General features: G+C 49.2%; 1 protein-coding gene across 1 annotated transcript in view; it reads right to left on the bottom strand.

Moving 5' to 3' along the window:
- PODXL (podocalyxin like) overlaps positions 1-26,915 on the bottom strand; it is an 82,905-nt gene that overhangs the window by 31,895 nt on the left and 24,095 nt on the right. Inside the window, exon 2 of the mRNA XM_050936920.1 lies at positions 123-770. Coding sequence (XP_050792877.1) covers positions 123-770 — 648 coding nt within the window. The remainder of the gene's footprint in view (positions 1-122; positions 771-26,915) is intronic.

Here is a 26,915-nt window from a genome sequence, read left to right as displayed (position 1 = left end):
AGACTGAGTTCGACATGAACCCAAGACCTAACCTAGACTGGAAAGACTCCATAACCTGTTTTCTATTCCAGAATCAGCTAGCATTCCCCCAGCCTCCAAAAGCGGCACAGTCCTGCTCATACCTGTAGTGGTTTCTGGTGTTTGGGGCTTCTGAGATGGAGACACGGCTGCCGGACCAGTGTCTGCAGAGCTGGGGACGTCAGCAGCGATGGTAGAGCTTGGGGTAACAGCCGCAGGAGCATCCGGGGTGGCCACGGAGCTGCGGGTGGCTGCGGCGCTGAGGGCATGGTCAACAGGGGCGGCTGTGGGTGCACCGACGGTGAAGGAGTCTGCAGAACCAGTGGTGGTGCTGACCACCACCGCCATGCCCTCAGAGGCAGCACTAGCTCTAGTAGGCGAGGTGCCGGTGTCAGCTGGGGGCAGAGTGCTTGCATTAGTGTGAGATGGGGCACCGGCAGGGGGTGGGGTGCCAGTGCCAAGTGAGGTTCCAGCATCAGTGGAGGATGGGGCGCTGATGCTGCCTGGTGTACCAGAGGTGGTGGGGGGCAGCGTGCTGGCACCAGACAGGGTGTTGGTGGAAGTTGAAGAAGCAGGCAGGATGCCAGTGCCAGTGGAGGGTGAGATGTCAGCTTTGGTGGAGGTCACGGTTTGAGTAGGTGGCGGGGCACCTGTAGTCTCAGCAGGGGGTTGGCTGCCCTGGGAGGAGGCATCAGCAGATGGGGCACTTGTGATGGAAGCAGCAGTCACGCAATTTTTTTCAATGGCATCTTCTAAAAAAACACAAAGGGCCAAATGGTTACAAAATCAGAGGAAAGATTTCCTGGCTTCCATCCAACCCACCCCTCCACATGCTCTTCATATGCACTATGTCCAGAGCAGACACTTGTGTAAATAGCTAATGTGTGAGAACCAGCCCCTGCCCACTGCTGAGAATACTCGCTTCCCCTGCAGCCCCTGCAGGACCAGCGCACTGTGGGTGAGATTTTCAGAAAATGCCCTGAGGAGCATAGTGGCAGAGGGGAGGGCTGAGGACGAGGTAAGGAACAGGAGCGAAGAAGACAGTCTAATGGACACAAGTGTTGTAAACTGCATGGAACTTAGAGGGAGGAGCACAGGTTGCAGGAGGGAAGAGTTTGGAGAAGGCACCAGGAAGTCGGTCTGTGTGCACATGGCCAGAATCCTAGGTGCAGAACTGTTGAATTTTACAAGCATTGAGTCCTTTCATTTTATCATCTAGACTGTGACACATGAAAAAACACATAACAAGCCAATGGAGGAGCATGTGAGACTTGCCCCTGATACCAGGAAGGCTCCTTCTCTCTTGCCACCCCTCTGCATTTTGTTCCCACGTCACCTCCAACCCAATCTTCAAGAATACCCAGTTGAAGACTGAGTCTCTAGAGAAGATCTGTGGCAGAGCGCAGCAGCAAGACAGCTCAAAACCACAAAAACCCAGGGGTGGGCAAAAGAATAAAACCAAAATTGATTTAAATTAAAAAAACTCAAAACCAAAAAAAAACAAGCAGCAAACCAGACGGGGTACTTTGCATATTATACATTCACCAGTGGATCCTGCAGGTGACCCATTCTCCTCTGCCAACTAGGGGGGCTGGAACAATGTGTATAGTGGGGGTGCTGAGAGCCACTGAACCAAACTGTACACCCTGTATACGATGGAAACCACTTCAAGCCAGGGGGTGCAGCAGCACCGCCCATTCCAGCACCTAGGCTTCCAACTGCCTGATTTAGGGTATGTCTACACTTTTGAGCAGGGTGTGTGATTCCCAGCTCATGTAGGCATATGCATGCTGAAAGCAGAGTGGAGTTGCGGTGATGCGAGGTGCTGGCCATCCCAAATACATAGGGGGTGGCTAGCCCCACTCACGCTGATACGGATACAATGTATTTTTAGCATGCTAGCTAGGAATTGCACCTCCAACTCTAAACACAGACATACCCTGACTGACTGTCCCCCAGCTGGAAGGCTGGGGGTTTTATATGGAGAGAAAGGAAGTCCCACCCATAGCTCTCTACTTGACTGACAGCCTTCTTAGCCAACTGGCTTTATACATAGGTTCATACCTAGACAGTTTGCTGGCTTGGGTCTCACTAAAAGCCTCCCCACCAGTAAAAGCCCCACCCTCCAAGCCATCAGTCCTGCCCACTCTCATCCTTTCATGGATTAGGGCCTGAGTTGAGTTCCCAGCTGGCCAGCTGAGTGTCCTTGGGCAAGTCACTTCACCTCCCTGTGCCACCTCTTGTTCTCCCTCCCGGCTTTCTGTCTTGTCAGCTCTTTGGGGCTGGGACATGAAATGTATGTGAAGTGCCAAGCACAGTGAGGTCCTGATCTCCACTGGGGGCCTCTAGGTATTATATAATTATTAATTAATAATAATATGTTGGGGATCTGATTTCTCCCACAGCTGTGGTTGTTGACCCTGCCAGAGCCAATTAGGTGTCTGTCTGGATCCCAAATGGCCTGTGTCCATGTCATCACCAGCTGCAGCCATTTCATACCTTCCACCCCCTCACATGCTCCTCCACAGAGGGGAGCTTCCATTAATTAATTCCCAGCCACAAAAATCTGCAACCTGTGACTTTTCCTGGATGGATGAGAGCTGCAGTTCTCACTCCCACTGCCCATTCTACGGATCCAGGCTCCCTCGCACAGGGACAGCAGGGTCAAGAGGGACAAGGGCTGGAATGTAAGCAATGGAATCCCCCCCACCCCCTCTTTGTTGCAGCTGATATCAAAAGGCATAACAGAGACAGAGAGAGTGGAGACCGAGATCTCCCACCCACTCGAGCCCCTGGCAGGAGTGATCTATCTATCTAAGAGGCACCTGTTAGGTGGGACTGTCAACCCTGACAAAAGGCTATTGTTCCAGCACAAACCTTGCAATGCAGTCACCCCTTGGGAAGCCCCTTGTTAAACACCCCTCCCGCCCAAATTCAACAGAAGGCGGGGGTGGTTTTTTTTTTTTGTTAAACCTCTGATGGAGCTCAGCTCAGCCCTGGCATCTGCCCAACCCACCCCACCCCCATCCAAGGACAACTTTTCTCAGGGCCTCAGGCAGATTCTTCTGAAGTGCAATTTTCGGCGGCTGGAATGGAGCAGATGCCCTAAATGGTATGCAGGTCCCTAAGCTTCCAGGGGAGAGGAAGTCTTCAACCCCGTCACTCCTCCCCATCTCAGTTGACACTTACCACGCCGTGGACTGTCTTATCAATACACTCGTATTGCCAGCAAAGTGCAGCTTAGGCTAAGCCTCGGCTAGAAAGACCAGCCAGTGGCCAAGTCCTTGCACTGGTAGGAAGCCAGCGTGTCCATACCCGTGTTTGCTCCAATGTACTTTTTGCCATCCGTCTATTGGAGAAAGTTACCCTGATGCCCAGCCAGGGCAAGGACGTGCCTATCTATCACTGTTAGTTCAACTGGTGGACTGCCAGCGAGGACGCACCTCACTGCCACCATGCAAACAGGTTAAACAGTCCTCCTGCTGCTGTTTCACAGACATTGCTAAGGGGGCCAAGCTGGACAACTTTCTGCAACTGCACTCTCCAGGGGCTCCTGTTTGTCCAGTGTCCCTTCCCTGCCTCCTCCCATAGTAATGAGATCACGATTTTACTGAAGAGGGGAACAAACAAACAGATTTCACCGTCCCTCACCCTGTCAAGAAACAAATTATCCCGAAGGCCACTGGGTTCATCTAAGGGGAAGAATATTTTTTTGCAGGAACGCAATGCTAAATGATTCCCATCATCTCCCTAGGGAAAGACTTTTTCTGAACATCTGAGGAGGAAAGTTCACCTGGGGTTTCAACTAGAGTCATGCACCCCACACCCAATTTTTGGTAAGGTGGAAAATTATCTGCCTCCCCCCCATTCTGGAGTGGTAGCATCAGGGTGAAGTTAGTAACACCGCATTAACTGGACTTTCATCTCTTGTAGCATGCCAAGGACAACTAAGAGATACCCCGCTAGTCCCCAGGTTTGCTGGAAGACAGAATCTCAGAAATGGAATTGTCAGGCAGCTTAACAATAGTTGCAACGAATCCAAATCCTGAAAGCAAAGGCATGTTGCATGGGACGCTTTGAAAAGGCAATTAAAAATTCACACACACACATACGCAGCAGTTTGAGGTTAAATAGTCTGGGATGAATAAGTGCCCTGAATAAGAGCATAACACAATCATATTAGTGTGCATGTGAGATCATTCGTCTCCCTCGAGGGAAGCCCTAGCGTGGATAAGAGCCTCATACCGAATGCTAGCAACAGGAGTTATCCCCTCACGGCAAATGAGGCGGGTCTGTGGTTGCAAGGCTGAAAGTGCCACGTTCAATCCTCGTTGATGACTGAGCCTGATTCTCCGTTGCCCCATGTCTTGTGTAGTCATTCATGGCAGCACCAAGTGGATGTGAAACACTCCTGTTCTGAGCTGATTGTACTTGGCGGTGGTGTGAATGACCATCTCAGAGGCTGGGCAATGGAGAACCCGCTCCTCTGCGCTTCACGTCGTTAGGGCTTGTTCCGTTTATCCAAACCCAACCGAGGGCCACATCATCGGTTGGTGTAAATGGCAAGATTTATTTGGAAAGGGTCCATGGGTCCGGACACGGGAAGAGGAAGACCCCCGGCTCCAGGCATGGGAAGAAGAGGGCCCACGGCTCCAGGCGTGGGAAAAGAAGGGCCCCTGGCTCTGAGAAGAGGAGGGCCCCTGGCTCCGGGCGCGGGAAGAGGAGGGCCCTTGGCTCCGGGCATGGGAAAAGAAGGACCCCCGGCTCTGGGTGCGGGAAGAGGAGGGCCCCCCATCTTTGAGCGCAGGAAAAGAAGGGCCCCCGGCTCCAGGCATGGGAAAAGAAGGACCCCCGGCTCTGGGTGCGGGAAGAGAAAAAACACACCAAAGTGCCTAGAAAAGGAACGTCCCTCCTCTTCCTCCCCCAACCCCATCTAAAGCCACCTCCCCCACCACCCAGCTCCTGCTGCTAGGTTCGCTCCCCGTCCAAGTCCTTTCATTTCCTATCTCTGTAACTCCCCCTCCCCCCAATCACTTCATTGAAAGAGCTCAGATTGGCTCCAAGTCTATTAATAGTGGGGAAAGGAAACACAGAAGAATAACCTAGGAAGTTGTGGGCGACACAACCCACTCAGCCTGTCAAGCAGGCGGAGTCCCACTCACAGTCGCTGGCCAAGAGCCCCTGCTTCTCTTGAGTTCTGTTGGGAAACCGAGGGACATGAGGCCGTGCAGTTAGTGGGAGGGGAGAGACAAACTGGGGCTGAACAGGCCTTTGGAAATACCTATTTCCCCCTTTGCAGCCTTTCTTGCTTAAATAAGGGCAAAGGGTTGACATCATTGAAGGGAAGATGGGATTTGGGAACCGAGGCATAGCCTTTACTAGGGGAGGGAGCGTAGCCTAGAACAGGGAGGTGGGAGTCGAGAGTCTTCAATTCTTTCCCTTTCATCAGGCAAGATCCCAAAGTGCTTTGCAAACATTATTTACAAAGATCCACTCCACCTGCCACTGAAAGGCAGCCGCCGCTGGGCAGCAGCTGTGCTGGGAAGTGAGGAAGAACATAATCTCCAATTGAAACTGGGAGGGAAATTAGGACATAATTACTCATGCTGGAATATGGTCAGGCTACCAGGGCAAGTGCTCCAACTGCTGAATAACGTGAGTCAGGATATTTACTGATCACATGTGGGCAGGAACACAGTTTTATGGCATTGTAGAAAGATGGTGCATCTAGCACAGCGCCCCCTACTGACCAGCTAGCACACTGGTCACAGTAGTTCTATTAGTCATGCTCTAAGCCAGTGACACTGAGACTGAGGTTCGGGAGCAACAAGTTAGGTGACCAGACAGCAAGTGTGAAAAATCGGGATGGGGCTGGGGAGTAATGGGAGCCTATATATGAAAAAGCCCCAAACATTGGGACTGTCCCTATAAAATCAGGACATCTGGTCACCCTACCGCAAGTAGCTCTGTAATAAAAAAATAAAAAATTAATTAATGAAGATATCCTATCTCCTAGAACTGGAAGGGAAGGTCATTGAGTCCAGCCCCTGCCTTCACTAGCAGAACCAAGTACTGATTTTGCCCTAGATCCCTAAGGAGCCCCTTCAAGGACTGAACTCACAACTCTGGGTTTAGCAGGACAATGCTCAAGCCACTGAACTATCCCTTCCCCCTCTCTCTCCTACGGCTCTTTGCAGCACATGACATTAAAACACAGTACGCTGCAATTATTAACCAATCAGGATATCTTTACCATGTTATTAACCAATTGTAGTTGATAAAATAACAATACTTGGCCAGTCATTTTGCTGTGGCTCTTTGAGGTAATGTTGATCGCTAATTTGGCTCCTGAATATCAGGGCTCTAAGCCAAACAATGGGTGCAGACGATAACCCGGTGCCATTTATCCCATGGAAAAGCAGGTGTCTACATGACAAAAAAACACTCACTAATTGGCATTAACTGATCCCTTTGCGGCTGGCCTCACGAGAGGCTATTAAGAGGTGGCTAGACCATGGAGAATGAACTGATCCCCTCACCTCTTCTACTCTGCCCCAAAGAGAAATCACAGCATGTGAGGTCCTCCAAGCAATGACACTTGGAAACACACAGCAACGACTGTCAAAGCACTTTACAGACAGCGGTTCATCCGTCCAATTACTGCACTGTATAATATTAAAGACAGGGCCTGGCACCCAGATAGAATGAGACGTATAACATCTCTGGGAAGGAAGCTACCATGCTTGCATTCAGATTTAGTGCAACTGGGAGAGAGAGAGAGAGAGAGTGTGTGTGTGTGTGTGTTTATCCCTCCCCCCAACTGTGACAAGGACTCATTGTTACGGACTGATTTTTGAGCTAGTGTGTGAGCAACACAGAGACAATCAAATCAAGGCAATAAAACACGCTGTGTCGTCTCTGCTATCACATAGGAACAAGTGTGTGCGAGGGGGTGGGGCGCATTCTGTCCAAAGCTTGTGCCCAGAAGATCGCACCTGATAAGCCCTGACTGTCTGAATCAAGGGAGAGATAACGGCAGGGCATTCTTCTGATCCTGAAGTGTCCTGTTCTTATCGCCCCAGTTCAGATGGAGAGCCTGGTACGGGCTCACAGTGGGTCGGATTTCAATGGGCGCCAGCCGCAGGGACTGTCTCCCTTCTTTTTGCCCACCCCCTTCAACAGGTTGATGGATGCTCCAGGCTGTCAGGGCGCCGTGGGAATGATTTAAACCAGCCACGTCCACAGTCACGAGCAGGGACATTTATCCACAGGAAGCAGCCGCACGGCCAGCCCTCCCCAATCAATCTCCACGTGTGATAAAAGAGCAGTCGCTTCCAAGAGGGTGGCCTTGTGGTTAAGGCACTAGACTGGGACTCAAAGGGCTTTAGTTCCCAACTTTGCCACTGACTTCTTCTGTGAGCTTGGGAAAGTCATTTTGTCTCCCAGTGCCACAGTTCCCATCTGTAAAATGGGGCTAAGCAGCCTTCCTTGCTCCCGGTGTCTGTCCTGTCTATTTGCACCGCAAGCTCTTGGGAAGCAGGGCCTGTCTCTCGCCACGTGTTTGTACAGTCTTTAGCACAGTACACTACTGTAAACCAACATCAGGGTTAAATCTAGCATCTTGCAGGGGGTTAGACTAAATGACCCATCTAACCCTATGATTCTATGAGCAACAGCGATGTTGCTGCTAGGGCGGACTGGGGACTTTAGTCCCTATCACCCTGCAAGACTGCAACAAGAGGCTGGACTTCCCCTCTGCCTGCTGTCTGCTTGATGCCCCTCCCCCCCAGCCCCACCCCAGCACCACCCCCTTCCCCCAAAGTCCCCATCCCTGCCCTGCCTCTTCTCCGCCTCCTCCTCTGAGCGCGCCGCATCCCTGCTCCTCCCCCTGCTCCTGGAAAGTCCTAAGCATCACCAAACAGCGCTAGGTGGCGGGAGTGGGAAGGGGTGGGAGGGAGGGGAAGGAGCGGGGACGCAGCATGCTGCGGAGGCGGGAGAAGGAGGTGAGGAGAGGGGAGCTTGGCTGCCGGTGGGTGCGGAGCTGTGATTCAATTTCTGAGTTGATCCAGCTTCCCCCATTCCAGCCCATTTCCATTCCCAGGCTGCTAAATGAAACAGCAAAGGATGCTTCACACCCAGAATAAAAATCCTGTCTACCTAAAACTGCACCGCTCAGGAAATGACAGAGGAACAGCAGGGAATGCAGGCCAACAAACCAGCTAGTCCCTACTGAGCCTCCTGCTCTCACTGCAGCTCCATAAAGACAAGAGACCCAGGCTTGAAACTCTTCTGAGGGCTTGTCATTTTAAGGGGTTTTCCCCCATGTAGCCAGAGCAGTGCCAGCCTCTCAATTTCACAGAGTCTGAGGCAGAAGTGACCATTTGGGGTTGGACTAGAGCAGTGGTTCTCAACCGGAGGTACGTGTACCCCCGGGTGTACACAGAGGTCTTCTGGGGTACATCAACTCATCTAGATAGTCGCCTAGGTTTACAACAGACTACACAAAAAGCACTAGCAAAGTCAGTACAAACTAAAACTTCATATAGACAATGACTTGTTTGTACTGCTCTATATTCTATACACTGAAATGTAGGTACAATATTTCTATTCCAATTGATTTATTTGATAATTACATGGTCAAAATGAGAAAGTCAGCAATTTGTCAGTTACAGTGTGCTGTGACGCTTTTGTGTTTTTATGTCTGATTATGTAAGCAAGTAGTTTTTAAGTGAGGTGAAACTCGAGGGTGCACAAGACAAATCAGACACCTGAAAGGGGTACAGTCCTCTGGAGAGGTTGAGAGTCATGAGACCAGATGACCTTTGCATCTACGATTAAATCATATAATCGGAGCTGGTGCTGATGCAATGTATCCCCATTTCAAACTGGTGCAAAATATCCCTCATGTAAACAAGCCCTCCAAGGAGTTTTGCCATTGAAGTTTGTGACAAGGATGCTGGTGTAACGAGCTCTGAAACCCATGTGGAGTCCTGCAAGTGCTACACTGGGCCAACGAGAGAGTTTTCAAGTAAACCAAAATACTACTGAGAACTTATATCAGAAAAAGACTCACTGCACCAGTGTAGAGCCTGGCTACTTCCATCAGCCAGGTTCCCTCTACGGTAATCATGAGTCAGACCCCCAAAATCAGGACATTGGCGCTACAGTGATACAAATAATAAAATTGTTTCAACTCCACAGGCCAACTGCTTCAGCCTCATTGCTTCTTCCTGCCCTAGGCTTTAGAGACTAGCCAAAGGGGAAGAGGCAATTGGGTTCATGCCTGTTTCAGTAGCAATAGGTTATGCTGCAGGCAGGCAGGCAGGCCAAGTGGTAGGAAAGAGATCTGTGCTAAGCATGTAGAGGCCAATGTTACACGCTCCTAGACCTGTGTTTGTCTGGTAGCAACCTGCCCATCAGTTTGCATTCTGGGGTGTCACACCAAACTGGGCCTCTCTGCAGGGCCGGTGCAACCATTTAGGTGACCTAGGCGATCGCCTAGGGCACAAGGATTTGGGGGGCAGCATTTTCTTTGGCAGTGACCGCGGCGGCCGAATCTTTGGCCGCTCCGGTCACCACCGGCATTTAGGAGGAGGGAGCTGGGAAGGGGAGTGCGGGGAGGACCACTGATTGGCGCCACAAGCCTGGGAGGTGGGAGAAGTGAAGCAGCGACGGTGTGCTCGGGGAGGAGGCGGAGCAGGGGTGAGCTGGGGGGGGTGCCTCAGGGCGGACGGTGGGGGGTGGGGACCTGCTGCAGGAGGGGCGCCTCAGTGCGGAGGGGCTGAGCTGCCATGCAGGGGGGAGGAGGGCGCCTCAGGGTGGAGGCTCGGGGACTGGGGAGGGCGCAAGGTGAAAGTTTCGCCTAGGGTGTGAAACATTCTTGCATCGGCCCTGCCTCTCCAGAAACCTGACCCTCTTTCCCACTGTCTATATGACGGAACTTCTTCACGATACACAAGAAAGGCCTGAAAGGTTGATCTGTTTAAAAATGAGGCAGTTGGGTGGGTTTTTCTGCTTGGTTTTATGCTAGAAAGTGAACTCCTTTCTATCCCGCTTTGCCTAGAGGACTCTATGGAAGACCGAAGACGTAGGGGTAGGACATACAGAGTCGCCATTGAAACCTGACCAGATTAACTGAGATGGAAAGCAATTTTCATTCAGACGGGCTGAAACGCCAAGTTCTACCCTGATTTGCAACCCCTGCAAACTCAGGGTTTGTTTCTGCTAACACCTATTTAACTCAAATGCCGGGGAGGAAAGGTCTCTGTTAACGATTCTGAACTCTGTAATTAACGCTGGCATTTCCCGGCCCTTGAGTGCTGAAACAGTGGTCTCAATGTCACATTAACAGATTGTGTTGTGTTTTAATTTCCTGGTTTGTTTTTCTAAAGAAAAGAAAAGCGAACACGTTTTCGAGCTAAATGCACTATACTTCCTCAGCTCTGCATCTGCAGAGACCTACTCCTACATACAGAGAAAGAGACCAAATCTGGTCTCACTCCTCACTGACACCAGGGTAACTCACTGAACTCAACCCTCAGGTGGGCCAAGTTTATATTCAGCCAGGCTAAGGAAGGTGGCTTTAACCTATCTTTCTTCTCTCTGATCCTGGACCATCTCCTGACTGAAATGGCCCTTAGCAGACTTTAGAGCAGCTGCTGGGTTGCTCTAAATTACATGACATACAGCTAGAGGTGGAGGCAGGTAAGTGCAATATGCTCTGTCCTAACCCCAACCTGTACCTCGCCTTGAAAGTGGGAGGTGGGGGGTCAGCCAGCCAGCTCTGCCTGCTTTTTTGGCTGCCTCTTTAGGGAAACTCCCAACTGTCCTACTGCAGTCTCAAGAAGCAAAGCAGCTGGGGCACAGGCTTGAGCCCAATGGTGTTCCATTAATTAAGCCAGTGGAAGATCTGGCCTGGAGCGTATACTGTGTATTCCTGTACTCCGGATGTAACTAGCTAGATGGGATGGGGGAATGCAGGGTTGTACAAACCTATCCGTATAGCATACATTTTTCCTGTCCTTCCCCTGTATTCAGGCTCCTTCTTCCCATCTTCAATGTACTTCCCTCCCACTTGCCGTGAGGTTCTTCCTATGGGGCAAGTTCATCCTAAAGGACATTTACAACTCCCATGCCACAGAGAGATTCCAAGGCTGGGCTTGTTCACCGAGTGCTTCTCCTACCGTGCACTATCCCAGAGTGCTTTACACTGCAATAGGCACTGGTAGAGTTGAGACCAGGGAAGAAAACACAGCAACACAAAGCCCACACGCAGCCTGGGAGGTTACACCAAGAGGGACAGAGGAGATAACGGCACTGGTATTAGCGCTGACTCCCTTCCAAATGTCATCCTGGACTCTGGACAGCAGTCACTGCGGAAAGGCAGAGAGGACCTCTGCTTAACTGCTCACCTGTGAGATGGGGGGAACAACAGAGAAAATAAATGAAGAGAATTGGGGCCTAGGATGGAATTTCTGCTCAGAGTGAAGGAGCGAGACCCAGCTTCAACTCCCTAAGGCAGACCATGAACCTGAACCCACATCTCAGGCAAGTGCCCCAGCCACTGGGTTACTGGCTGGGCAGGTGGGTGTTTTTCTTTCTCTCTCTCTCTCTTTGCAACAAAAGGTCTCACCTACAACCTCTGAATTTTTCACAGAAGAGAATTCTTCATTTCCAATCAGCGCTGGAAAACAACGGTGCAGGAAACGTCACATGCTGGGACTGACTTCATACAGGAAGCGTTTGTCTGTAAGCGTCCCAGATTCAGTGTTGCTGATGTCCAGAATTTACAGTGGGAGGAGGCAACATGTTTGTACAAGGCCTGGCACAAAGGAGAGGTGAGCACCAGCACACGGACAAGGCGGAAATGACCACACACGACTCGAGAGTTACAACACATACATAAAGTGAGCATGGCTATGCCCTGTCGCTAGTAGCGCAAACGCCGAAAAAAATCAGAGGTGGGGGCGAGACCTTCACTGAGATTCGCAGATCCCGGCATGGAAAAAAACCCACTTGCCCTCTGAGTCGAGCATATGTGTGTAACTGTGTGTGCAGGTTTTTACCTTTGTACCTCCCTTCCCTGAGCCTCCAGATTTATGGGCAGGGATCGCTCCCCAGAAGTGGCCGTTCCCTTCACAACTCCCAGCTGCCTGATCATATCGCACAAGAGGAAAAGGAAAAGAGTCTGGACCTAGAGCGCCATAGGCAGGTAAAACGCCCATTGACGGGTTTGGGCAAAATTCAGCAGGGACCTAAACGGTGAGGTGAGCTACACATCCACCGTCAGCTGGCCGGTGTCAGTGACAAAGCAGGGTCACTTGGCAGTGGTTTGGTATCCAGGAGACCTGACTCTCCGCTGCCTTGTTCCTCCTGTACATGCTTTGGCCCCGCCCTCACCAGGCTCGGGGGGGGGAGTGGCGTGAGGGGGTGGGGCCTCAGTCCAGGTGCCCGTGGCCCCCCCCACTTTTAGAGACCTTCTGTCACCCTTGGCTGAGGGAAGGGAGGTAGAAAGGTCCTGACCTGCATACACCAATATGCAAGTTGTCTCTGACGAACAGTGCTATCATCCCCAGCTCGAGCCACTCAGCCCATTCTCCCGTCACACTCACCGTCTGGCTTTATTTTAACCCTGATGAATGACGCTGGCCACCCTAGCGTTCTCACACTGATTTCATCCGTCTTCCTGGTGAACGCTGATGTCAATGGGTGGAGTACATTGACTTCAGTGGAGTTATGCTGGCTTAAACTGGCCGAGAGCCCTGTCCCTACGTGAGACTTCACCTTAGCATTTCCATTCTACAAATTACGCACAATCCTTCTGTGCTTTCCCCAGCCTTCAGCTACGGCCAGAAAATGCTTTTGTAGCCTTCTCCCCGCAGTACGGCTTGAATGGGAAACATTTCTGCCTTCCCCTCTCATCTTTGCCTGCACATGCTGCTTGCCTAACTCGGGTTCTGAAGGAAGAGGCGTGGGTGATTCAGTAGGTTGTGCTCTGTCCCAAGTCAGGTCCTAAGACAGAGGGTGTTGTCATGCCCCCACTGTCTTTTGGAGTTAAAAATCCTCTTTGGTCACTAAAACTCCATGGCATTTCCACACCATTAAGGAAGTCCTGTGATTAAGAGACAGGATCTCTGGTCTCTTGGCCAAATTCGAATATTGGTGTATTTACTTTAAATTCCTGTCGTTCTGACTGGATACAGAACAATTCACTTCCTGCCCTGCATTGCTGTGTAGTGCTCCGGAGTGCACTGTTAAATAGCTGCTGTGCTCTACCCCAGAGGGGGCTGCATTTTGGTGGTGGGTGCAGTGATTAATAAAGAAACATAGCAGGACAGATATTGTAGGAACTACATCGGATAGACATCTCTGTGCAAAGTGATCATTTCCAAGTACCTCAAAGGCTCTCAGACAAATGTTGTTTAATTCCGAGTAAAATACCACCTCTACTAGGCCACCCATTTTCGCTGCAGTCACTTGAGACAGGTTTCCCTGCAGAGAGTTTCAGAAGCCCTCGGGGATATGCTACGACTGAAGGTGTTCTACCCAAAAGTAAACTACCACGCCTGATCCTGCAGCCAAATGGCAATGGGAGCTTTGCCTGCTTGGGTCCACAGGATCAGGCCCTTTGCTACAGTCACATTGTTTAATGACCTTTGGCAGCTGGGGGTTACTCAGCCAGAAGGCTGGAGATTTCCTGTTAGTGTCTCAAAGAGGGCTGTACGTTTCCGCGCAGTCTTTTGTCTGTGGATGCTATTTAAGGTCCCACCTTTCTGCCTTTAGTTCCCCACCCACCACTCCCTCGCAGTGGGCTTTACCCAGTCGGTTTTGATAGTCTATATTTAAAGGCTATGCATGGTGAACTTTCAGGCATTGACAGGACACAGTTGGCTTGGCAAGAGACCATTCTTTAGGTGGGGAAGAGTGTAGGAAGGGAAGGACACAGCAAACTCTCCCTCCTATTCAAAACTATTTAAAGACTGTCTGGCACAAAAGTCCCTTCCCAATGACTGGCTCCAGTGACCATCTCGCTTTAAATCTGTGTAATCAGATCAACTTCTATTGTTGGTAAATTCATAATGGCTTCATTATTTAACTCTTGTGATAGACGTTCCAGAAATAGGACACCCCTAGTCGCTTATTTCTGTAAAAAGGAGCACTTGGGCCAGTGCTCCGTTTGAGGAAGAGCTTCTGTTCTTCCCCCTTGTTGACCTAATACAGGTCTCAGAGATGGATGAGACCTGGAGCAAGAGATGACCTTACCCAACATACTGTCAATGCAGAATTCTTCCCTATGGTTTATCTGTGATACTGGTAAACCAAGTGCAGCTCTGGCCAAGGCCATAGGCGTTAGCTAAGAACTGACAAACTCAAAGATGGAATCCAAGCCAGATCACCTCTGTTAGTTTTTTTCAAAATAGGTATTAGTCTTATAAGAATGTATTTTGTGTTTAGACTCTGCGAAACACTTGTAAGTTGCTGCATGCACTAATCTCAGCCCTCATCCTCAAAGGAAACCTGCACAGCACTGTCAAAAGACAAGCTCAGGAGCTCCAATTTCATAACCGCTAGACACTAAAAATCAGAGGCTGAAGAGAGGGCAGGTTTACACTCAAAATGCTGCAGCTGCGCCGCTGTAGCACGTCAGTGAAGACGCTACTGCGCCAACAGGAGAGCTTCTCCCGTCGGACTAGTTAATCCACCTCCGCGAGAGGCAGCAGCCCTCCCATTCACATAGCGCTGTCTATACTGGGGGTTACGTCAGTATAACTGCGTTGCTCGGGGTGTGGACTTATTACAACAGTATGTAACCCACTCGGCCCCTCTTTTTGTGCTATGGCTGCAGAGGTGTTAACAAGCCACTCTACCTTGAATGGTCTCTTAGAGCAGTAGTTCTCAACCAGGGGCACATGTACCCCTGGGGGTACACAGAGGTCTTCCAGGGGGTACCTCAACTCAGCTAGATAGTTGCCTAGTTTTACAATGGGCTACATAAAAAGCACTGGCAAAGTCAATACAAACTAAAATTTCATACAGACAATGACTTGTTTATACTGCTCTATCCACTATACACTGAAATGTAAATACAATATTTATATTCCAATTGATTTATTTTATAATTATATGGTAAAATGAGAAAGTGGGAAATTTTTCGGTAATAGTGTGCTGTGACATTTTAGTATTTTTATGTCTGATTTTGTAAGCAAGTAGTTTTTAAGTGAGGTGAAATTTGGGGTTACGCAAAATAAATCAGACTCCTGAGAGGGGTACAGTCGTCTGGAAAGATTGAGAGCCACTGTCTTAGAATGTGTGCTAAATGTTAATGTTAAACAATCTGTTCCACCTTGCATTTAGCTGTGATGCTCAGAGTCCCTTTTCCAGACCTAAAAAAAAGTTGGTCCAATAAATGATGTTATCTCACCCACTTCGTCTCTTTAATCCCACCCATAATTTCTGTATTCCAGACTATAAGGAAATATGTCAGTTTTGCATTATAACTTTAAAAATGTTTGTTCTGAACGTGTGAACCCAGGTATGGGAATCGTCCCCGTTTCCCAGTCAGGAGGCCTATCAAGATTCAGGCTTTGTCTACACTGCACTTTTGTCGGTAAAACTTTTGCCAGTTGGGGTGTGGAAAAAAAAAAGCAAACCCCAAAACAACCCACACCACTGACCAACATAAGTTTCACCGCAAAAGTGCTGCTATGTCGTCAGGAGAAGTTCAGCAGCTACATTAGACACCTTACAGCAGCACAAGTGCTGCTGTAAGGTCTGCAGTGTAGACACAGCCTAAATGGGCCATTATTCACACCCCTGAGCAGTGTAAATTATACCAAAGTCAGTCGGAGTGTAGGCCTGGCCTTAATGTAAAAGCTAAAACAGGGTCATGAGAGAATTTTTCATCTCTTTGCTATTTGGACCTTTGACAGGTCCAGAGACTCTAAACTGAAGCAAGATATCCCTAGGGTTATCCCTGGGTTTGCCCTGATACAGTTTGCAGACATGCCAGCTCTTCTGAATTACTCGCCAGAGATGCAATTTCTAAGAAAAATTAAGCCCAACTCATGATCTTGTGACAGAACACTTAAATGTCAGGATTTTTTTTTCAGCTGCTGGTCTCCTGCTCTCAGACCCAGTCCGGGGGGGGGGGGGGGGGGGTGGGGGCTCCCACTCTCAGCCCCAGTCCCAGGGGAGGTGGGGCTGCCCCTGTCAGCCTAAGGCCCTGGGTGGTTGGGGCGGCCACTGTCAGCCCCAGGGCTACCCTGCCAGCCTGGGAAGTGGGGACCCCACTTCAGCCCCCCCAAGACTTGGGGACTGTGAAGAACCCTAAGAGGAGCAGAGGTGAGGCTGGCAGGGCTGAACTATGCCTGGGGATGGCAGGGGGCTGAATGAGGGGAATGGGGGGCTGTATTGATGGAGGGTTCTGAGCAGCTGGGGCGGTGTGGGAAAGGCGGACTGAAGGCGGTGGGAGTCAATGGGGTCGGGGGCATGAACTGATGGGGTGGTGATGAGGAGGGCTGGGGGACTGAACTGAGGGGGGCTGAACTGACAGAGGTTGGGTGAGGACAGAACCGATGGGGGGCTGGCGGACAGGATTAATTACTGGACAGGAGACTGGCAGACGTGGGGGTGAGTGCTCCTGCAGCAGGGGCCAGAAATAGCTTATCTAGCACATATGGGAGAGCGGGCAACACCTACATGTACACACCCTGGGGATGAGCAGTGGGACTTCAAATATCAAGAGACTGACACAAAAAACACAATATAATCTTTTTAGACTCTCATGATTTTGGGGGGCCCGACTCATGATTTTTGATCACTTGAAGTTGGCAATACTGATTTTGAATTGACATATCACTATAACTTTGACACTCTTCAGATTTAGATTGCAACTTGTTGCTGTATATATGTTTGCTTGCTTGAACCTGTAAATAACTCCTTTCTTTATCCTAGTTAATAAACCTTTAAATAGTTTATTACAAGATTGGCTACAGGTGTTGTCTTTGGGGTAAGATCCTGGTTACCAAATGATTGGTCTCTTAGGACTCGGCACAACCTGAATATTTTGTGATTTTTGATGTAAGTGACCATTTATCACTAAGTCCAACTTGCCTAGGTGGCAAGATCAACTGGAGAGCCCAAGGGGACTGTTTCTGAGTCTGTGGTAAGACTGATATAGTGATCCAGGAATTCATGTTATTGGGTTGGTGAAATCACCAGTTTGGAGTGTCTGCCCTGTTTTTGACAGTCTGCCCTGAGGTTGGCACTCATGGCCATGAAGCACCAGACAGCATGACAATATCATCCAGTGTTTTCTCCAGTCTATGCACAAATATCACAAGTGAAGGGGCAACCGCCACCTTCGCCAAAAGAGCAAGGATGGTCTTGTGGTAAAGGCACTGAACTAGGGTTTGGGCTCAGTTCCCAACTCTGCCACAGAACTCCTGTAAGGCCTTGGGTAAGTCACTTAACCTCTCTCTGTGTGTCCTGGTGTCCCATCAGTATGGCGGGGGAATAATGTCTTGTTTAATTAGACTGTAAGAGTATGGGGGCAGGAACTGTCTCTCACTATGTGTTTGTACAGCACCTGACACAACGGGGCCTCAATCTTGGTTAGGTGCTACTGAAATACAAATCATTCATAAAACAATCTCTTAGGCCACATGATGGATGCAGTGCTTTGGAATATTCTAAGATTATTGTGTCAAATTTATAAATTTTGGATGCATCTTGATGGGCTGGCTGGAGATTGTATTCTTGGCTTGATGGGAGAGCACTAGTCGTGGAGGGTAATTACTGAAAATCCCTAATGCTGAAACAAGGCAGGTCACAAAGACTGTGGAAGTTCTGTCCCAGGAGGAAAGAGCAGAGATTGATTTGACTTGGTTCAAGAGGCCTGGAGAGAAAGAACTTGAAACCGTCTAAAATATCCACCCCAACCAGCTAAGAGGGTCACTCACACTCGATCCAAAACGGACACGAAACTGTGACCAAGAGAGACGGGTCTGTAACTCTTATGGGGTCTCCATGTGGAAGAAGGGTGACTGCCTGGTATGCTAGACATATATAGTTTTAAAGAGGTTTTCTTTGCAAGACTTTTATTCTGAATAAATAGTACTTCGCTTTATGAAGACTGGCTGGCGGTCACTGGTTAACCCTGTTATTACCCTGGAGAGATAAGGACTGCAGGTGCTGAGCTCAAGTCAGACCTGCACAGATAGTCAGTCAGCTGTAGGCGTCTGCAGCCTAAGTCCCTGGTTTGGAGAGAGAGGTCCCCACCCCAAGAAAGGTGATGGCTAAAAGCCTGAGACCTAAATCTGCTGCCCTTCAAGAGGCCACAAAGGGGTCAGCGAGGGGCAGTTAACTCAAGAACTGTGACAGGAGGCTAATTCATTTTGGCAGAGCCCGACCCCCAAACAATTGCTCCCCTTCCTTGCTTTGTACACCCTACAAAGAAGCTGCCACTGTGCTTCAGGGCTGTGACAGCAGACTTGGTAAACAGAGACCCAGAATATTCATGCGCAGCCAGACCTGATCAGCAGTAGCAATGTGCAGAGTGAAACCTGTTTTAAGCAACCACTTAAAGAATCGAGAAAAACTGGGTGTTTAACAGAGGGGGGTTCCTAATAAAGGTGACTCAGAATTGTACTCCGTGCATTTGGGGATAATTTGAGGTGTCTCTTGAGGGCAGGCTTACTGCACGATATATGAATTATACTAATCCCCAGCTTTTCAGCAGTAGCTCTTAAGGGATTTACAAAGGTCAGCATCATTATGCATATTTTTACACATCACACACCATCCAAGAATCTCAAAATATTTTACAAAGGCGGGTAAGTGCTACAAGTTAGGTGACTTGCCAAAGGTCACACCGAGATCAGTGGCAGAAGTGAGTATAAAACCTAGGAGCCTAGAATCACACAGGTTCTTGCTCTGAACAGCCTTTGCTGCCTGTTGATTCCTTTCACCTCCCCCGTGAGAGGTGCAGAAAGGGGCTTCCAGCTGAGACAAGCCAGAGGAACAACCATGAGTAGGTTCCTTTCTGACTCATCCGATTGGTCTGCTGCCTATAGACCACGAGGATCTTGGTTTGGGTTGCACAACAGGTAGTGGGGAAGGAGGAAGAGGCTGCCAATTAATGATTTGCCTACCAACAGACCAGAATAATGGCCCAGTAAAAATGTTGAATCGTCTACTAAGATAGATCCTACCCAGGAATCAGCCATTGCTTCAATTATTCAATTGACTGTGACTCTGACAAAGGTGGAGGAACCTAAAATAAGACTTTGCTGCTGTGTTTGGCTCCTGAATGGCATCTTCCTTCCAGCCTGCCTGCCCTGTTGTCATGAGTCATCAGAGGAATTAAATATACGGGGCAACTGCACAAAGCAGTTGTGAAGGATGCCAGGCAGTTGTGTTCGGGAGGGAATCCAGCACCCAGGTTGGGTGCTAGTGGGTTCCTGGGCAGTCGCTGGATTTTAATGGTGTGGTTTTGTGCTGCGAGATTCTAGCTTTTATGGAAGATGGAGGGCCTAGCATCACTCCACCCAATATAAAATGAGACCCAGATGCAGCTCACAGGGGACTCAGGTAGTGCAGGGAGGGAGGCTACATGAGCACATGACCTGGACAATTGGAAAGGCAGCTTGGCATGAGGAGTCTCTTTGGGTGGGGCAGGGGGAGATGAGTGGTGTCCAGCGAGCACTGAGGCAGGGGAGACGGGTGAACGAATGGGGACTAGGAACAGCGCAGTATGAGGTGGGCTGAGACACAGGCACCCACCCCCCCCCCCATTATGGAGCCTTCTATGAGGGCATATAAGGTCAGCACCAGAGGGTATGCAGTGCTTCTCTTCTCGTCCTGCCCGCTAGAATCCTCTCCTTCCCACCCGGATATGGGGCTGTAGGAGGAATGCTATGGGGGCAGCGTGGGGTGGGGGACAGAGAGGATGGGAAATGGAGAGGCACATCTCCCCCACTCAAGGTTTAACTATCACCATCTTTCTTTCAGAGAAGTTGGCCAGTTTGCAAACTCCACGCCCAGGTTCCCCTCCAGAGCTGGCTCACGAATCTGGCCGCCGCTCACAGCCACAGGGGAGCTGGGCTTTAAGAAAGTATCTAAACAATTCCGCTCCAGGGACCTTACTGTCTGGTTCCCACCATTCGGCACGACAGTGAAATGTTGACACAGTATGGCTGCGTATTTCCTGAAGGAATGCTGGGCTGGGATAGCAGTGAGGGGGGCTGCAGGCCGGTGCACGGGCTGGGCTGGGCTGTATAAGGGCCCACAGCTGGAATAAGACAGCGTACCATTAGGCAGGCGCATGCTGCATTGGCAATGCTGCGGGGTCAAAGCATGGTATATCGGCAGTGTTCTGGAACAGTCGTCGTGTCTGTGACCCAGTATCACTGTGAAATGTGCATACGGTTACTATGTAAGGAGTGATTTATCTGTACCAGAAAAACTGTCTGTCTTCTTAAACGTGTGACTAAAAAGCAGGGCTTAGATCGGCTTCTCCAGACAGGAGATAAGAAATGTCTCTCTCTCAGTCAGGCTGTACATTAAGCATTGTAAGATGACACAATGGATACCCATTTTCATATGAAGTGAAATGTTAACAAAGAGATGAGAGGTCAGTAGGAAAGGAGCACACAGGAAAGAACAAGCCATGGGGGGGTCATCCTGTTGGTGAGTAATGACAGTGAACTTTGCAGGTATTTTTAGATGGATGAAGACTCCCTGGCTTCCTGTACCTAGGGAGTAAACAGACAGCACATGTGCATTCAGGAAAGTGGTGGCCTGGGTTGAAAATGTTGAAGAGAACTTTGAGTGAGGTAACGAGTTCACCTCCTGTCTAAAGGAGTTTAAGTGCAGTCTCTAGAAAGCGTGTTACGATTTTGTTCTCTAAGTAACCTTTTGTTTCCAATATTCTTACTCACTGTCACTTGAATCTCTGTTCTTGGACAAATTTCTTCTTGTTTTCACTATAAATGTATCTCAGTGCTGTGGTGTCAAGCCAAGTGCTGGCTCCGAGTTGAATCTTTCAAGCTGGTGTGTGCTGTTCCTTTGGGAACGGCGGGCCTGGTAATTCTGTGAGTGTTCGGTGGAAAGCGGACTGGACGCTGCAGGGAGCGCTCTGAGTACTATGGGGTTGAACCGACGCAGAGAGAACGAGGCCCGCAAAGGCCGGGAAGGCAGTACTTGTGCTGCCACAGGCTGTTGGTCTCAGGGAGCTGATCCACAGCACGCGCAGACAAGACTCTGTCATGCTAAGGGCAGGTTGTGGTGAGTTGCCCCTCAACCCTGGCTACCTTTGGGGAGTATCCCAGTGCTACTGGTCAGAAGTGGGGTGCATTAGTAAAGCAGGGTTCTGCGCACACAACATCTCATCTCTGAGGCTACATAGGCAAGTGATTCTTCACCAAACCAATACATGCTTTGTTGCAGCAGATTATGTAGCACTGTAAGATAAAAGACAATGCAGAAAACAGTCTTCCCTGACCCAAGAATGGCAGGATGGAGCACGGAGTAAGTTTTGGGACAACCCTAAATATTCACACATTCTGACGAGGAGCTAATCATTTGGATGCTTGGGGAGACACCAAAAGTTATTTGCACCACTTACTATAAAAGTGCCATATCGTGAAATTGTTACTCAAGCAAAACTGCCATGGACTCCAACTGGAGATCCTGTGCATGCTCTCCAAATCAGGCCTCAGCTGTCCCAAACCATATGCAAAAAATGGAGGCAACAAAAATGGAGTCTTATTACAATAGCACCTAGACACCCAGCTGAGATCAGGGCCCATGGCGCTAGGCACTGTACAAACTCACTGAGACCGTACCTGCCCCCGAAGAGCTTACAATCTAACTAAACAAGATGAAGCGTGAGAGGGGAAACAGGTACAGAGAGAAGAAGTGACTTGCCCCAGCTCAGCCAGCAGGTCAGTGGCAGAGCTGGGAATAAAGCCCAGCATAAGCGCCAACTTCTGCTGGTGCCAGTGGGTGCTCAACCCCATTCTGCCCCCAGCCCTGCCCCAATTCCACCCCTGCCCCACCCCCATTCCAATCCCTTCCCCAAAGTCCCCACCCCAACTCCACCCCCTCCCTGCCCTTATTCCGACTCCTTCTCCAAATCTGTGCCCCAGCCCCGCCTCTTCCCTGCCTCCTCCCTGAGTGCGCCATGTTCCCGCTTCTCCCCACTCCCTCCCGGAGCTTGCTACAGCTGTTTGGCAGCGGCATGCACTGGGAGGTAGGAGACGCGGCACATTCAGGGGAGGAGGCGGAGGTGAGGTGGGGCCGGGAGCTTGGCTGTTGGTGGATGCAGAGCACTCACTAATTTTTCCCCATGGGTCCTCCAGCCCCAGAGCACCCACGGAGTCAGTGCCCATGGAGCCCAGTTCTCCTACTCCCATCTTCTAATCAATCAATAGACCATCATGGCACTGCATGACCACCTCTCCTAAGGTAATGTCGTTCTCCATGGGGAAGCAGACAGAGGTTCATGGGAATATGGGAGGAAGAAGGAAATATATTTTCAGTTCTCCAAAGAAGTTGAGATTTGAGTATTGGGAGAGGGTTGGGAGTTGAAGTTATTCTTTATTCTAGCTAAAGTAGTCTCCCCAACACTAAGTCATCAGCCCACTCCCACAGCCCTCCACTGCACACGATAAGTCCTGTCAAAGTCGGTTAAGCTAACTTACTCCCTTTCTTAGTGTCTGTGTCGTGCATCTCTTGCTCAAGCCAAGACGCTGTTTCAGACAAGGCTTGCTCAAAGCGGCAGTTGCCAAGTGCAGCCCCATTTATGATTTTATTTTGTAAATAAATTTCACGTTGCTGGGGATTGACCCAGCCTAGGAGACAACAGCTGCCTGTTTATGGACAGCCATACAGCTCCCTCACCCACTGCCCCAGCCATGCAGAGGACGGACCTCACTGCAGGACGACTGCGCATAACAGTTACATCTGCTTCGTCTCTCTGTTCGGACTGCCCACCAGGATGACTTCTTTGCATCTGTGCACTATGCTCTAGACCAAAACTAGCAGTCATGTTCCACACAGACCTCTGAACAGTCACTATCACACTGTATTCCAACCAGTGACTTAATGGTTGAAGGGTCTATATCCCAGTACCACGCCCCTCAGACTCTCACCTAACCAGCTCTGAATATTTTTTCCTCCCTCCCCCTGCATATCCTTCTTCTGCAGCATTGCAGATAAGAGGTAGAAGTGTGTTTGATGGAAAATACCAGAGCCAGGGCCGGTGCTTCCATTTAGGCGACCGCCAGGATTTGGGGGAGAGCGGCATTTTGCTGCCCTCGGTGGCAGTTCGGCGGCGGGGGGTCCTTCCGCGCTCTGGGTCTTCGGCAGCAATTCTGTGGCAGGTCCTTCACTCGCTCTGGGACCTGCTGCCAAAGTGCCCCAAAGACCGGGAGCATGGAAGGACCCCCCTGCTGCAGAATTGCCACCAACGACGGGGAGCGCGGAAGGACCTCTGCCTAGGGCGCCCAAACCCTGGCGCCGCTCCTGACCAGAGCTAGTCCCTTTCACTCACCTTCACTGAGCTACCTGCTGCAATCTTCTATATTGCAGGGCAAGCTCTGATTCAAACAAGTGGGATTTCCCCACCTAAAGTTAGGAGTTAGATTTGGACTCTTTGACTGCAGCAGATGGTAAATTCCTTCACTGTCAGAGGAAGCGCTTCAATATACTTCCCCAAATGAAGTAGAAGTGAATAGGCCATAAATGGGAGGTCAGGAAACGTAGCTAGTTCGTATATTGTAAAGCACAGGAAGCCTGATGAACCAAGTTCCCCTTTGGTGTAATTCCACGGGTGTCAATGGAGTTATGGGATAAACTTGGCCTTATGTCTCAGAGAACTGACAATGGGACATGGAGCCTTTCACTCATAGGAAACTGGCTCAAAGCCAGGTCAAGTCAGCTCAGCTCAGCTGGGACCAAAAGCTGTTACCATCAGACGGCTGTTTAGTGGTAGCCTACATGGGAAATGAGTTTGTTGATCTCAGTCAGTTGCTGGGGGGACTAAGCTGCCTCTATCGACAAACCACTAGCATGTTTGGCTCTCATTGAGCCTCTTGCTGGCAGACTTACTAGGGCTCAGACTGATTTGGGTCTGGACAATTAGTTGCCCACGGACCCCATGCACCCAGAGGCAGTGCGTCAAAGTTGCAGCCTATTAGCATGACATTGTAGTCTAAGGAGGTTTGCCTTGTGCTCTGCCTGTTCTGGGGATAAATGCAGGAATTCAGCCTGCGCAGCTGTCAGCTCAACACCTTATTTTATACCTTGCTGTTGTTAAATGTACCTTTGTCCTTAACAAGAGAGGATGGCCTTGTTGCTAAAGCAGAGCCGGAGATCTGAGTTCTGTTCCTGGCTCTGCAAGAACTTCCTCTGTGATCTCAGGCATCTTCCCTTCCCCACCCCCCACATGCCTCAGTTTCTTCATCTATAGAATGGAGCTAATAATACCTAGGGTATCTGTTTCTAGGGGTTTATTAATTTCATTCTTCAGGGCTTATTTTTAGTAATCTGAGTTTTACGTAGATGTCCAAAAATTGGGGCTTTTTGGAGTTTTCTCCTTGTACCTACTGTAATGAGTAATGTATATCATATGCATTACTCATTACAGTAGTATATACTGTCCTGAATAATCTCTGTCACATTCCCTAGTGAAACAAATTAGAAAACCTTCAGCATGCATCAGCAAAATCTACATGGACCAGTTAGTGTGCAACATGTTAACGTGCCTTAGAAATCACATGCTCTGTGTAGACAAGTCCTTACCTATTTCTGGTGTTTTTCCAGTATTTATTGGATAAAACACTGATTTAATGTTTTTTTCTTTTTATAACAGGGGTGTTTTATTGGTGTTTAACAGTTAAAACTGAAAATCAGAAGCCTTATAATGTCTCAACTTGCCTCGCAGTGGGGCTGTGAGGGTATCTTCTTTGATATTTAGCACTTAGAGCTCCTCAGATGGAAGGCACTGCAGAAATCCAAAGCACTGTCACTCATTGGCATTCTTTGTCCAGGGACGTAGTTTGACAGGGCACACGCACATCTGTTCAAGCCATACAGATGTTTCTGAAAGCATGGAAATCCATTCCCCACCGCAGTGATCACAGAAGGGTCAAACGGCAGGATGGGAATGAAATAAGAATAATAAAAATGACAACAAACATGGTCTTAAGGTAAATTAGCTTGCAAAGCTTTACAGTCACTTCCCCATTTACACAGCTGCTGCTAGCAGGCATATTCCTGCCTTAGAGCTCTGTCATCTTAGCCTGTTCAGTTTCTGTGCCAAGACAGAGATAAGCCCTGGAAGTCAGTGCCTGAAGATTGCTGATCTGAGCTGGATCATGACGGAACCTTCTCTAAAAAGACCAGCTGGACCCAGTCTTCCTAGCGCATAGACCCCTAAGCACGCTCAAGAGAAAATCAGCTTATGGCTTTGTATTGCTGCTGCAACCCTTCATTAATGAGCCCCCTTCCTAATCGGATTGGAGTTGTTCCATCACACAGGCAAAGAGGACGAGCAAACAGAGAAAACAATCATAGGAAAAACAAAACAGAGGGCAGAAATCCTCTTGCATCTGCTCCACTCTAGCACAAATAAAAAGCAAATAGCTGGCATTCTTTTTGCATGGCTGTTTCAGAACTATTTCTAATTAACTGGCATTCTCCAGGACCAGCCAGCTTCTGGGCTGACATTCTGATTGCAGAGACCTTATTTTGTTTTTTTCACTGCAATTGTTACTCATAGGGCTCTGTGTAACAACGCTACTGAAAGCGACAACAATGCTGCTACTGAAAGCAATGATAACAGCGATGCTACTGCTGAAAGGAGCCCTACCAAGAGCAAAAACAACAGCTAAAAGAAATAATCTCTTAGCATTTTATAGTACCTGTGTGTAAACAGGAGTTACTGAAATGCAGGTACCTGAGGTAGAGCATGGCAGCTGTTTAACAGTTTAGGACTGGAAGTGAAGAAGAATAGCAGGTACAATTGAAATTGTAGGGGAAATCAGGGAGGCAGTGTCATAAACAGATAGCTAAGGGTTAATGTTCTTTTACCTGTAAAGGGTTAAAACAGGGAACCAAACACCTGACCAGAGGACCAATCAGGAAACAAGACTTTTTCAAATCTGGGTGGAGGGAAGTTTTTGGGTGTGAGTCCTTTGTTCTTGGTCTGTTCCTTTTCTCGTCTCTGAGAGTGATCTTTCTATCTCCTGGCTTTCTAATCTTCTGTTTCCAAGTTGTAAGTACAAGGATAGTAAGACAATAGGTTTATATTGTTTTCTTTTTTATTTACACATGTGTAGTTGCTGGAATGTGTTAAATTGTATTCTTTTGGAATAAGGCTGTTTATTCACTTTTTTTCTTAAGCAATTGACCCTGTATATTGTCACCGTTATACAGAGACTATATTTTATGTCCTTTTTCATTCTTTTTATATAAAGCTTTCTTTTTAAGACCTGTTGGAGTTTTTCTTTAGTGGGGACTCCAGGGAATTGAGTCTGCAGCTCACCAGGAAATTGGTGGGAGGAAGAAGTCAGGGGAAAAATCTCTTTGTGTTAGATTTACTAAGCCTGACTTTGCATACCCTCTGGGTGAGGGGGGAGAGATTAACTCTCTCGGTACTTGTGTTTCCAGGACTTGAAACAGGGAGGGTAGAATCCCTTTGTTTAGATTCACGGAGCTTGCTTCTGTATCTCTCTCCAGGAACCCAGGGAGGGAACACCTGGAGGGGAGGAGGGGGAAGGGAAATGGTCTATTCCCCTTGGTTGTGAGACTCAAGGAATCTGAGTCTTGGGGTCCCCCAGGGAAGGTTTTGGGGAGACCACAGCGAGCTAGGCACTGTATAATTCCTAGCTGGT

The sequence above is a fragment of the Gopherus flavomarginatus genome, chromosome 1 (genome assembly GCF_025201925.1).
Source record: "Gopherus flavomarginatus isolate rGopFla2 chromosome 1, rGopFla2.mat.asm, whole genome shotgun sequence".
Classification (NCBI taxonomy): domain Eukaryota; kingdom Metazoa; phylum Chordata; order Testudines; family Testudinidae; genus Gopherus; species Gopherus flavomarginatus.
This window is presented reverse-complemented; position numbering and strand designations above follow the sequence as displayed.